This window comes from Pteropus vampyrus, unplaced genomic scaffold (genome assembly GCF_000151845.1).
Source record: "Pteropus vampyrus isolate Shadow unplaced genomic scaffold, Pvam_2.0 Scaffold262, whole genome shotgun sequence".
NCBI lineage: Eukaryota > Metazoa > Chordata > Mammalia > Chiroptera > Pteropodidae > Pteropus > Pteropus vampyrus.
The window spans coordinates 770993-784279 of NW_011889043.1; the positions used below are offsets into that span (position 1 = coordinate 770993).

Below are 13287 nucleotides of genomic sequence, written 5' to 3' on the forward strand. Positions count from 1 at the left end.
GGTTGGCTCTTTTTGAGTAATACTTGGCATAAACATGAGGCAAAGGGAAGAGGGGCACAACACAAAGTGTAGTCTCCATTTATATGTCATTTAGTCACATTTTTAGGTACATCATTGAGAATGTTCCTCCCAGTTTCCAAATCCTTCTCCCTAATAACCATCTTCTTGTACAACCCAGCTGCTAGTTTTTCTAAGGATCAGACTTATTTGTGGTGATATAACTAACAATGTTGGGAGCACTTCTTAATTTTATTCTGGGGGCTCTTTTTCCTTTAGCCAGGGATGACAGCACAAAAGGCAAGTTCTTATTTGGGAGACCCTCTGACACGGAGCCGTAAGCTCCAGGGCCCTGGAGCTGCTGAGGAAAGCACAGCTGTGTCCCGGCGCATTACACTGGTCATGCCTAGTTGTCCCGTTTTAGCGATGAAGCATTGATACCACTGACCCAGCATGGTTTCCTAATAAAGGTGATGAGATGTTACTGAGGTAGCCTTAACTTCATGGCACTTCTTTCGCTGTGTGATATGCAGAGAAGCTTATAGCAGTTTAACCAAGAAAGCTTTCTTCAAGTATTTCTTTGCCAACTTCTTAAGAAAATGAAAACCTAAAGCTAAAAAACAAAAATGAACACCACAGAAAAGCCCTAGTATTTTTTATAAACTCCATGACTGTAAAGTTACACTACAAATAATAAGCCAAAAGGATATTTAAGAGCCACATATAGACATGTAGTCTGATAAAATTTGGAAATGATATTGTGACAGTTTGATTTTGAACATAGGCCTGTCTGCCTTGCTGCAGATTTTGGCAGTCCTGAGATGATTATGTTGTACAGTTCCCAGCTCCACTCTCAGCCCTGCTTCTTTGTCCCGCCAATTCCAAAGAAAAATGTGTCCAGTTACTGGGTTTGTAACTCACAGAGAAAAGTGCATTTTCAGTGAGGTGGCCCTAGGGCAACCTTAGAATGCTAGACAGAACTCCCCTAAATGTGGATGATGAATACCAGTTTTGCTAAAGAGCTCTGCATGCCTGGACAGAAGATTTTCTAAGCCAGACATACAAGACCTTGTTTATTTATTCTTGCAAAAGGCTCTGGGTGCTTCTTCTTTATTCCTTTTCTTGTTTTGTGCTGACAGCATGGTATGGTAATCACAAAGTATTAGTACTTGTGAGGGATGGGTAGACAGATGCCAGGAGAGATTTTCATACTAAGTGACTTTTGATACATAGGATGGAAGTCCATCCATATATAATGTATCATTGAGGTTGTTTGGTATGAAACATTTTGAATGACCTGTTTGGGAATATAAATAATTTACACAGTGATAAGCTGTACTGATTTAGGTGAATGCCAGTAATTTTTATTTTTTAGAGAAAAATTCCAACTGAGCACAGATACTTTGTTTCTATTGTATAGATGCATCACATTGGACGATTAAGTTAGAGCAGGCAGCTGTGTGGTCTCAGTAGGTTACATTAACTGTTATGAGGACACATGCAGAGTTGGGATCAAGAATCTTCACTCCTCTAGTTTTTTTTGTAGTTTGAAATTGGAAAGAGGAGGGAAAGGGATGGAAAAGAAGGTTGTGAAAAGATTAGTACTCCATTAACTTTGCCACTATTAAAATTAGAAGCCTGTTTCTTTCCACAGATTAGAAATGAACTTACTTCTTCACAGAGTAAGTTCTATAGAGTCTGTTAATAAACTAGAGAAATTGGACTTGGAACCAAGATAAAATAATGTTTATGTGTATGATTGCTGGCAATCATTTATTTCTAAGATTATTCATCTAATTATTAGAGATTTTTGTCCTGCTGATTTATTTGATAAATGGAATAATTAAATCATAATTATTCATCTGTGTGTTCCTAAATTACAAGTAACTGGATGTTTTAATACTATTAATATGGAATAATACCAGGGGTTCAAAATGATACCACGGACTCAAAAATAATATTTGATGCCTTTTTAAAAAGGCTATTTATTATTTAATTTGATTTTTTACAGTAATCCTTATTTAATGCATGAGAAATCCAAACTAGAGAAAGGTTAAATGACTTTCTAAAGACCACATGGCTAGTCACACGCAGAGCCAAAATTAGAACTTGGCTTTCTAGACTCATGCTGCATTGTTCTATTCTATCTTACCCTAAATATGTGAAAATTAAAGTAAGTTACATTTATTTAAGATAATTTTTAGTCTTAGCAGTGGTACATTTTCTATTAAATATATAATTTGTAAGGTGTCTTAGTTGGCTTGTTAATTTCACTTTCTTTAAAGGATTTAAAAACTTGTCGTTGTACAAGTAATATATAGTCAGTAGAAAAATGAGAAAATAGAAACATAAAAAATGTAAAAATTAAAATTGTCCCACCTTATAGTATTAAATACTGGTCCATATCCTCCTAAGTGTTTATCTGGGCATATGTATATGTGTTTATGTATATACATATGGTTTGGTGTTTTGTAATAGTATGTCATGAATATATTTCTGTATCAAAATAAACATAATTTTACAACTTAATTTTCAATAACAGTATTACTATTTCGTTTTGTGGATATCATATTTATTTAATCCACAATTGTATGTTTAGGTTGTCTTCAAATTTTTTATATTATGTGTAACAACCTTGTTACCTCTGCCTTTTATGTATACTTTCTTCAGTATAAATTCTTAGAAGTGGAATAGTTGAATCACTGGGTTTACATTTTTAAACAATTTTCATGTGTATTAACAAATTTGAAAGGATTATACCAATTTATACTAGGACATTAGTAGTGCCTGAGTGTGCTGATTCCCTATTACCAGCATTTGGGTATTTTCCTGTTTTATAATCTTTCCCAATTTGCCAGTCAATAAGTAGTATCTCACTGCTTTTAGATTTCTTTGATTATTAAGGTTGTGAAACATCTTTTCACATGTTTACTGACCATTTTATTTTTTGTTTTGTCTCTTTGGGTCTTTTGCCTATTTTTTTCTGCTGAAATATTTATTCTTAGTAATTTCCAAGAACTTCTTATATATCAAGTATAATAAACCTATTTTGACATCTAAGTTGCAATTTTTTCCCATCATTTAAATGTATGATTTTTTTTTTTGTGCTAAGCAGATACTCAGATTTCTTTCCCCAGTCCCCACTCTGCCTCCTTTAGAGCCTTTTAGTACTCCATATTCATAAAAAGGTATTCACCTTTATTTTCTTCAATCCTTTAAGTATATTTCATGTTTTAATCTCTTTGAAACTTATTTTGTTATGAAATAATAGAATATATGTGTGTATATATGTGTATATATATAGCGTGTGTGCATGTGTGTGTGTAAACCCTTGTAATTTCCTAAATGAAAAGAGCACAAGGAACATCTTTTGTTTTAATATTTGGTCTAATATATCCTGACACAGGGTACTAAATCCCTTGGAATTTTCTGGGTGATAATAGTGTCTTTTGTTCTAATAAGGCCACTCTTGGTGAGCTCTTGGGTACGGGCTGGTTACCAGAAAGACAAAGCCATGATTAGAAGCTTGGAATTTTCAGCCCTGACTCCCATTCTCCAGAGATGGGAGTGGGGCTGGAAATGGAGTTAATAATTGATCATGCCTATGTGATAAAGCCTCTGATAAAATACCAACAGTAGGGATTCCGAGAGCTTCCAAGTTGCTAAACATGTGGAGGTGCTGGGAGAGGGCATGGAAGCTCTGCAATCCTTCCCACATACCTTGGCCTGTGTATCTTCTCCATCTGGATGTTCATCTTTATCCTTTATCACACTGTTTTATAATAGACTGGTAAACATTAAACTGTTTTCCTTAGTTCTGTGGGCTGCTCCAGTAAATTAATTGAACCCAAGGAGGGGGTTTGAGAACCTTTTATTTATTTTTTCTTTTTTTTTTTTAATTTATTTTTATTATGGTGACTTTGGTTAATGAAATCCAGTAGGTTTCAGATGTACAATTCAACAGTCAGGCATATATATATTATATTGTGTGTTCACTGCCCATAGTTAGATTTCTTTCTGTCACCACATATTTGACCCCTTTCACCCCATCTACCTCCTCCCTCCCACTACCCTCTGGTAGCCACTAGTCTATAGTCCATGTCCATGAGTCTCTGTTTGTCCTATTCCTTTGTTGCTTTTAGGTTTATATCCTACATATAAGTGATATCATGGGGTTTTCACCTCTGTCTGGCCTATTTCGCATAGCATGATTATCTCGAAGTCCATCCATATTGTCTCAAATGGCAGTATTTCATCTCTTCTTATGGCTGAGTAATATTTCATTGTATACATGTACCACAGCTTCTTTAGCCAATCATCTATCGTAGGACACTTCAGTTCTTTCCATGTCCTGGCCACTGCGAATAATGCTGCTGTGAATATCAGTGTGAAAATATCTTTTTGGATATATGTTTTCAAGTCTTTGGGGTAAATACCCAGTAAAGGGATTGCTGGATCATATAGTAAATCAATTCTTAGTTTTTTGAGGAACCTCCATACTGTTTCCTATAGTGGCTATACCAATTTCCAGTCCCACCAGCAGTGTATGAGGGTTCCTTTTTCTCCACATCCTCTCCAACACTTGCTATTACTTGTCCTGAGAACCTTTCACTTATAGATGATCAGTCAGAAGTAAAGGTAATAACTTGGACTTGCTATTGGCATCTAAAGTAGGCAAGGGTAGTCTTATGAGACTGAGCCCTTAACCTGTGGCATCTGATGCTGTTTCCATGTTGTGTCAGAATCGAGTTAAATTTTAGGTCACCTCGCTGTTGTCACAGAATTGTTTGGTATGGGGAGCCCCACCCCCCAATCTGGTGTCAGAAGTGTTGTGAGTGCGGTAGTAATGTGAGAGTAAAGAAGACACACAGGAGAAGTATAGTTTTTCTAAATAGTATATGATCCAAGCTAAGGTTATTTTTATTCCTCAGATACTTATTCCCCAAATATTCCAGCATGAGGAATTTGTTTGTATTAATTGAAGTGCAGTCATTATCACATACCAAATAAGTAAACTTGAGTCTATATCTGGTGTTTGTTTGGTTATATTAATCTTCCAGTTTAGCTCATTTAGCTACCTGTTTTGTTATATTAATCTTCCAGTTTAGCTCATTTAGCTACTGTTCTAATGGTTCTGGCATTACTACTAGGCAGTCCATTCATTTTTACCTTTAGCCTAAGTAAAATGATCAATAACGAGACATATATGAACTCTGCCTAGATTTGAGTTTTGTAACTGGCTCCCATGTTGGAGAGCTGATCATCTGGGATATTCTGGACTGGACCATGCAGGCCTGTGAACGCAACTTCTGGGACCCATCTCCACAGGTGGACACCCAGCAAGAAATAAAACTCTGCCAAAAACCAAATGACATTTCTATTCATCATTTCACATGGGATGAAGAGGTAAAACAAACAAAAACTGTATATCTATAAACTTGCCTTTTTAAATAAGTTTCTAATTTTTAAAATTTAATTTCATGGTGGATATAGAAAGGTATTGCCCATGTTCAAGTTTTGCTTTAAAATGTTCTGATATTTTTCAAAGATTATACCACTTGCATTTAAAAAAGCATTTTAATTCTAGCTCCTATCCTTGAGGCAAGGAAGTAACTAAATAGCCATAGATTTAGAAGCTCTTATTGAAATTTTGGGTTGGGTTAAATAATCCCATAAAGTTTGAAGATAATGCTTTAAATTGTTTTAAGAAACATTTTGAGAAAGTATCCTTTTGAAGATTATGGTGCATTTCATAGATAAAGGAAATTAAAAATTTCAGGGATGTTTTTCTTTTAGTCTGCTAGCATACTGGGGCAAGATGATTATGTGAGAATTACTGATTTCAATCCTTTAGGCCTTGGCGATGATGCTCATGAAGCACTTTACATCTTCTTTGCAGTAAGAGATTAGTACCAGTGGATTAATGAGTCCTGGCTCTAATCTTAACATCTCTTCTTTTTAGCTTTAGGGACTCAGAAAATGTGTTTAAAGGGAGGTTTCTTTTCTTAATGTAATAAGAAATGTTTAAGGTTGTAACCTTTGAGGAGAAGGATTGGAGGAGGCTTTTATTTCACTTTTTTTGTGTGCCTTTCTATATTGTTTAAATCTTCTAATCATATGCATGTTATTTTTATTTAAACATTTCAAAAATAATGTTCTGAATGAGGAGAGTATGGTCCATTTTTTTTGTTTTCATTGTATCTCTCTTAATTTAAAAACAAAACATTAAGAATAGGGCAAAGAACACTAATATACTCAAAGATTAAGTTTCTTTATATCCTAACTTTATTTTGAAAAAAGTTAAATATATATGATAAAAACTATAGGGTTTCAGAAAAGATGGAAACTAGATTTCTAAGATTTATAGCCATAAACATGACACATATTCTTAATTTTCTTGCTTTTTAAATATTTTTTGAAATTAAAAATTTTCTCACTTTTGTAAAAATTAGTGTTTAAAGGTTTTTTCCATTTTGTTTTCTTTTAAAATTAAGATCTTAAAAATTTTGATTAAAAAGATCTTTAAAATTTTGTTAGATGCTTATTAACTTATAAATGCTTGATAAAGCATTAATCGGTTTTCCTTAATTTTTCTTTTATAGGTGGTTCTTTCTGCCAGGGCCATTAATTATTGATAACAGGTGATTGATAGAGTGACTCTGTTGAGTAAATGCTGCCCCAAAGCTTATTAATTCTCTAAGTGTGTTTATAATTTTGTGACCTTGGATAAATCACTTAAACTCTTCACAGATTTCCTGGTCTATAGAACTAGTTTCTGGGGTTTCTTTGTATTGAATGCTACCCATAGCATTCTAGATTTTAGCAAGTTGACTAGCTGTTTTCATTAATGCCCCTGGCACTGGTCTCCAGCTTGCATTGCTAAATGCAGGGTACTAATTCTGAGGGTCAAGGGGATTATATCAGATTTAGACTCTAGTAAGCCTTGGGGGCATGTTTTGGTCTAGACACTGTAGGTCTGAGTTGGGTTGGTAGCCTTTGAGGCCACATGCGAAGGGTTCAAACAGGGAGGCAATCTGTAGAGATTTCTGAAAGGTCTGCCTCATTGGGGTACCGGTTGAGTAAGAATGAATGATTCTAAGACAAGTGCTACCAAAAGTCTAGTGACTTGCAAAATAATTTCAGAACCTAGGTGTTATGGTATGAGGAAAGAGCAAGGCATGGGAGTAACATGACCTTGATTTAGTATTGACTTCCTGTCTTAATTTTTGTATGACTAATCTTTCAATTTTAACTTGCTCACCTGGAAAGTGGCAATACTTGCTTTCCTTTCTTACTGAGTTGTGAGGCTGAAGTACTTTCAAAAGATTAAAAGATTGTTTTAGTAAAAGGGTATTTCTAATATATATTTGGAAAAATGTTTTTGTGAAGTCTTCAGAGGATCTTAAGATGACAGTGCTACTATAGCATAGGCCTTTATATTATTTTATTTTTTGTATCATTATAGGTCTCTTGATTGTTTAAGATGTGGAGTGCAGTTAATTTTGCTTACATTTTCCAAGCAAAATAAACAAGTAATTTCCCCAAGGGTATAGTGTTATGTGAACGAAAACCTAGGTTGTACCTCAGTAGCTTCTGCTGCAAGGCCAGTCCACCAGCCATAGCTCCTCTCTCTACTGACCAATTTCAGTGAGGAAGGAAGTGTTGCTAAGGGATGTAACATAACACAGTTTTCTTTGAGTTAGCCATTTCATCTTTCTACCTTCCAAATGTCTGAGGAAAGCTCAGACATTTAGAAATCGTGATTTGATATTTTTGGACTTAAGAATGCAGCACAGTAATTTGGGCTGAAAGCTAGGAATAAGGAAGGTAACGATGGCTTTCTGATATCACAGCAGGGCTGGAAATCTATTACATCAGATAGTGGTAAGTACTAGTTTTGTGCTCATTTCTGAATTCCCTCCCCCACACCTCCCTCCCCCGCCCCCCAGAATGTATTTGCTGCAGTTGGAAGGGGTTTATATGTGTATAACCTTCAAATGAAGCGTGTGATTGCCTGCCAGAAGACTGCACATGACTCCAGTGTCCTGCATGTTGCCAAACTTCCAAACAGGTACAAGTTCCCATCTGTTCTGCAATAGAGGAAAGAAATTCACAGTTCCCAGGGCTACCAGCATACTTTCTCAAATGGCAAAGTCTCCTGGCTCCGTGGCTTGACCTGCTATATTCTTTTAGAAATGGAGAATACCCTGTGGCTCTAACAGAAGAGTGTGTAGCAATGTATTACAAAATTTACAAGAAGCAGGATTCAAATGACGTACACTGAACTTCATTATAAGAAGAGATATTTTAAAATATGGTATTTATTTAAAAAGGTAAAAGACTTTTGGGCACTATGTGCTGATTTTTCTTTTCGTATTTTCCGTAAACACATCTTTTTGTTGTTTGTTTATAGCCAGAATCAAATGGTAGTCTCCTGTTGTCTAAGAATATAAGTGAGGGATTTCCTCGGAGGGTAAATTTGCTGAATTTTTAGGGATGAAATTATACAAAGGGAATAGTATTATTTTCTATGCAGGATACTTTCAGAGTGAGAGGCACCCTGAGAAGAAATATAGTGAGAGGAGGGAAGGGGACTGCTCAGGATATTGTAAGTGTAATTCATACCCTGTTTTCCTGAATGCATTTTAAAAAATGGAGGTGAAATATATATAACAATACAGTGAGTCAATGTAACAATACAATGTGTGCCTTTCCTGAAGAGTGCTTTTACTCTGCATTGTAAAGCGATGTTAAAATTGTGATTTTTGTCAGTTCCTGCCACGAGCTGAATAAAAGCATTTGAGGGCTCCTCTGATTTCTTTCACTGCAAATTTAGCATTGGCCCTCCATGGTGCTCTGTCTTTTTTTTATCACTGATTTTCTTTTCTGACAGGCAGTTAATCTCATGCTCAGAAGATGGCAGTGTACGCATTTGGGAGTTACGAGAAAAACAGCAGCTTGCCGCTGAACCTGTACCAACAGGTGTGTGTCTTTTCTCAAAAAAGCAGTCTTTCTTTTTTTCTCATATGAAAGGCAGAAGGAAGTTATGTATAATCACAGATACTCCAAATAGGCATAAGATATTTACATGAAACATATAGTAATTGAAATCTAGAATTCACATCTTAATATTGCTTTACTATAGAATTTCCTGTTTAATTCAAGCCAACTAGGATTTTATTATTTTGAGAGGAAACTGCTATTTTCTGGTAATCTAATGAATGGCCTAATGAAGTAATTATTCATTTATATTGTTTATAATTCTGCCTGATAGAATTTGTACCATCAGATGCCAAACTAAAGTGTTCTTTCAGCCTTGACGCATTATCTAACTAACATTGAACTCAATTTATATTAAAAAAAAAAACCCACACTTTTATATCATAATCTCATGAGCTCTTGGCTCTCAGGTATTTGGTTTATAAAACAAAATCATGGTTAGTTAGCACCCTTTGCAGATGCTAGTACCTCTGGAGTTTCTTGGTTATCCGAAGTTGTAGGGTACCATTTTTGATCTGAATTATGACCTTTTTTTTTTTTTTGACACTGCCATTCAGGTCTTTTACTTTTCTTTGATTCCTAGTGTCAGTCTTTCTGTCATGTTAATCCACCTTTACCAGTGAGTGAATAGTGGCCATAAAAAGAGATCAACAACAAACTAGGTTAGCTAAGAAAACTGAAGTAACATTAAAAAATCCTAGCATAGTGCCTGGTACCATCCCTTGACTAAAAGAAGAGCAGAACATCTTTGCATGCAAATTTTCTGTTTTCTGATCTTATCACAAAAAGGATAATAATTTTGGAAATGACTGAAATGATTATTTTTCTAGGTTTTTTTAACATGTGGGGATTTGGAAAAGCAAACAAACAAGCCAGCCAACCTGTTAAAAAGCAACAAGAAAATGTCACTTCATGTTTACTGGAGCTTGTTGGAGATTTGATTGGACACTCATCATCTGTAGAGGTATTATTGCTTTTAATAGGCATATAAATGTTCAGGAAATTCCTGCTTTTGCATCTCTCTGCTCTTCATTGCGTTGGTCTCAGAAAGACCTGTATTTTCTCATCTGTAGGATTTTGCTGAATTGAAACATGGAATAGGATAGCTTATAGTATGTGCAATTAGGATCTCCCTTTACAGAGATAAGATTTGAGGAAGCAAGGAATGCTCTGCTTCTAAAAAAATGGGCACAATCACCATTATTTATGAGGTGAAGATAGCTGACAATAAGATCATTGTTAATCAGACTGAATATATAACAGTAGTAAATAGAGGGTGCATGGAGGGTTGTGGTTATATATGTAGAATTAGCCTTACAGACTCTAATTCCAGGGGCCTTTATCATATTCACGAACAGAGCTGTTTTTACCTCCCTTTGAAGGATAATTCTTTAGCTTTAGTAAAACTCAGTGTCTTTATCATTATGCATATAAGAAAATATTAGTTGAGAATTTAAATGTATAATTATATATATAATTCTAACTTGTGGAAATCCAACCACATTAATACATACTATAGGCACCATTGCTTGTAATGAAGGATTAAGATCAGTTCAGATAGAGATGATTGGAACTAGTAATAGTATAATAGTGGTATAAGAAAGGCCCTAAGTAATGAATTTCTTAAATTGTTTCCCATTTCATAGCCAGGGAGGAACAAATTACTTTTTATTTGAAAGTGCATTTATGCTTAGGAGCAGCAGCAACACACTTGTTTGTTATCAAGCATTTCCTATATTTCAGGTGCTATATAAGACACTGGAGTTTACAAAGAGAAAAAATAATCCTTGCTCTCCTGGGTCTTTAGTAGAAAGAGAAGATACAGACCTAACAAGATGTTAATCTAGGCTTCTTATGATGGACCCAAATGAATAGCAGACAGTGAATATTCAGAAATTTGAAGAAAATGGTTAGTGGAAGATATGGGACTTAAGCTGAAACTTGAAAGTTAGGTAGGATTAACATAGACTTATGACTAAAAGTTCTCAGATATTGGGTACATATCTTACTCATGTTTGCCTTCCTCTAACGGGTAGTCCAGTTGTTTTCATTTTCTTTTGTTGTTTAACTTTGTGTCTTTGCTTGAGAGTGGTGAGGATGGAATATGGTAGATAGAGGACAAAAATAGGATCTGCTTGGTGATAAGGAGCAGATTGGCTAGGCTGGAGCACTGGGTTTCTATGAACAAACTCTAATAGGAGAGAAAGCCTGGGAAAGTAGTTTTGGGTCAGATTATGAATGTCCTTGAATGGAAGGCTGAGGAGTTTAGACTTTATTTTTAAAATAGTAGGAAACCATGAAAGGTTTTTAAATGCCATTCATAGTAGGGGAAACCTTCAAAGTGGCACATTTGTCATAGAAATGACAAACTTTTAGCATTTTCCTGAAAGTATTGACACAAGTATTTTTTTAAAAGTATCTGTGACTTCAGAGAAGATCTTGGCTATCTCCTGAATTTTCACATTCCTTTTATTATATTTTCATCTGTACTCCCTAGCACAGCCCCTCTGTGTACTGAATCCTATCTCCTGAGGAATTCTGCTCCCATATTAACCCTCTTAACTTCTACATCATCAGCTGAGGCCTCATCCTGCTATCTTCAGAAATGTATAAGTTAGTTCCAGAGAAAACTCTCCTCTTGTTCTTTAATTTTTTATTTCTCTCCTTTCACTCTTTCCTTAGAGGAGCTCATCCTTTTCTTGGCTTCATTTATCTCCTCATGCCAGCTCTCCACTCCATAATGTTCATGCTGCCTTCTCATCAACGCTATTTTCCTATTCTTAATTTCTAGCCTATTCCTTAACTGAGCATGAACTTCTCTCTATTTGGAGAGGTTTACATAGAAGCTTCCTCTGACAACTTCAGTTATTACTGATCTGTGTCCCCTTTTTATGAATTTCTGTGGCAAATGATAGTCTGAACTACATTAATATATAGTGCTTGATTAGATAGTCTTTAATTGGTGCCCTAATGGTTTCAACTATGATTTTACAACTAAATTAGAACCTTCTTGAGGGTAGGGACCATAAGCATATAGATGATACTCAGTAAATGCTTATAAATGGATTTACTATAACTCCTTTTAATGAGAGAGCTGAAGCCAGTGTTTACCGACCTTGGAGAACTTTGAATTCAGACCTTTTTGGTAGCCATTTGTGTATAAATAATGAGGCAAGTATAAATGATGAAGTAAGGCAGGACTTCTGACAAAATCTTAAAACCAGTACTTGAATAATATGGTAAAATTCAGAAGATATTTGTATGTGACTATTAGCAACACTTAAAAATAAAATTTCTCATGGAAAATACAGTTTTTCATTCAGATCCAAAGAAGTCTACAAGGCTCTTATCTTACAAGCACATGTGTTAACCTAGTATCGACCTCTTTTCTTACCCCTGAAGTTACTATTATCAGGAGTTTTAAATTTCTTTACAGATGTTTCTGTACTTTGAAGATCATGGACTAGTGACATGCTCTGCTGATCATCTCATTATTTTGTGGAAAAACGGAGAACGAGAATCTGGATTACGCAGTTTAAAATTATTTCAAAAATTAGAGGAGAATGGTGACTTATATCTTGCTGTCTAGTGTAAGGAATTTGGAATGCATGAACCTTGAACATCAAATATAGGGTAACACTCTGAAAACCATTAACATATCTAAATGTGTCTTTTTTCTTATCACTACATAAAACTGGATTCTTTTTTGTGGAATGCAAACCAGCAACAAGTTGCTTCTTAGGTATTAGTACATTCACCAAAGACTATACTTGCAAGGATTTCAGCAGTGAATTTTCAGAAAGTGAAATTTCCAGATCACAGTATCTGTTGATACAGAATTATACTTTAGTGGCCTTATAGACAATTAAATTTTTTTTCCTTAAAATTCTATACCAGAAATTGTGAGCTTATGTTTAATAAGGAGACTAGTACTCAGTCTCTTTATTTAGTATAATTTTGTTGCCTCTAGCCTTTTTGGATTTTGAAATACTATTTTCCAAAATGAATATTTTAACTATACCTCTTCATTCTTTTAAAAATTTAAGGAACCTGCTGTTAAAGAAATAAATATGCCTGATAACTACAGAAGATATTTGGGAGAAAAATTGAAAACCACTGAAGAACAGGTAGAATGTAGCATATCTGAATTTAAACCTTGTGATCTCCAGAAAAGTTCCTTCCCAGTAGAAAATGAATATTGTGTAATAGTTGCACTTTGTGCTTCCGTCGAAGTGGTGCATGCTTTGAGCTTCTTAATTTGAATTTAGACCTTGTAGGGAGAAATAGAAC

The 13287-nt window shown here is 35.0% G+C and overlaps 1 protein-coding gene across 1 annotated transcript in view; it reads left to right on the top strand.

Annotated features, from left to right (window-relative positions):
- WDR41 (WD repeat domain 41) overlaps nucleotides 1–12656 on the top strand; it is a 49681-nt gene extending 37025 nt beyond the window's left edge. The window contains exons 9-13 of the mRNA XM_011375123.2: nucleotides 5219–5403; nucleotides 7947–8068; nucleotides 8891–8979; nucleotides 9828–9961; nucleotides 12434–12656. Coding sequence (XP_011373425.1) covers nucleotides 5219–5403; nucleotides 7947–8068; nucleotides 8891–8979; nucleotides 9828–9961; nucleotides 12434–12586 — 683 coding nt within the window. The 3' untranslated portion in view covers nucleotides 12587–12656. The remainder of the gene's footprint in view (nucleotides 1–5218; nucleotides 5404–7946; nucleotides 8069–8890; nucleotides 8980–9827; nucleotides 9962–12433) is intronic.
- The last annotated feature ends 631 nt before the right edge of the window (nucleotides 12657–13287 follow it).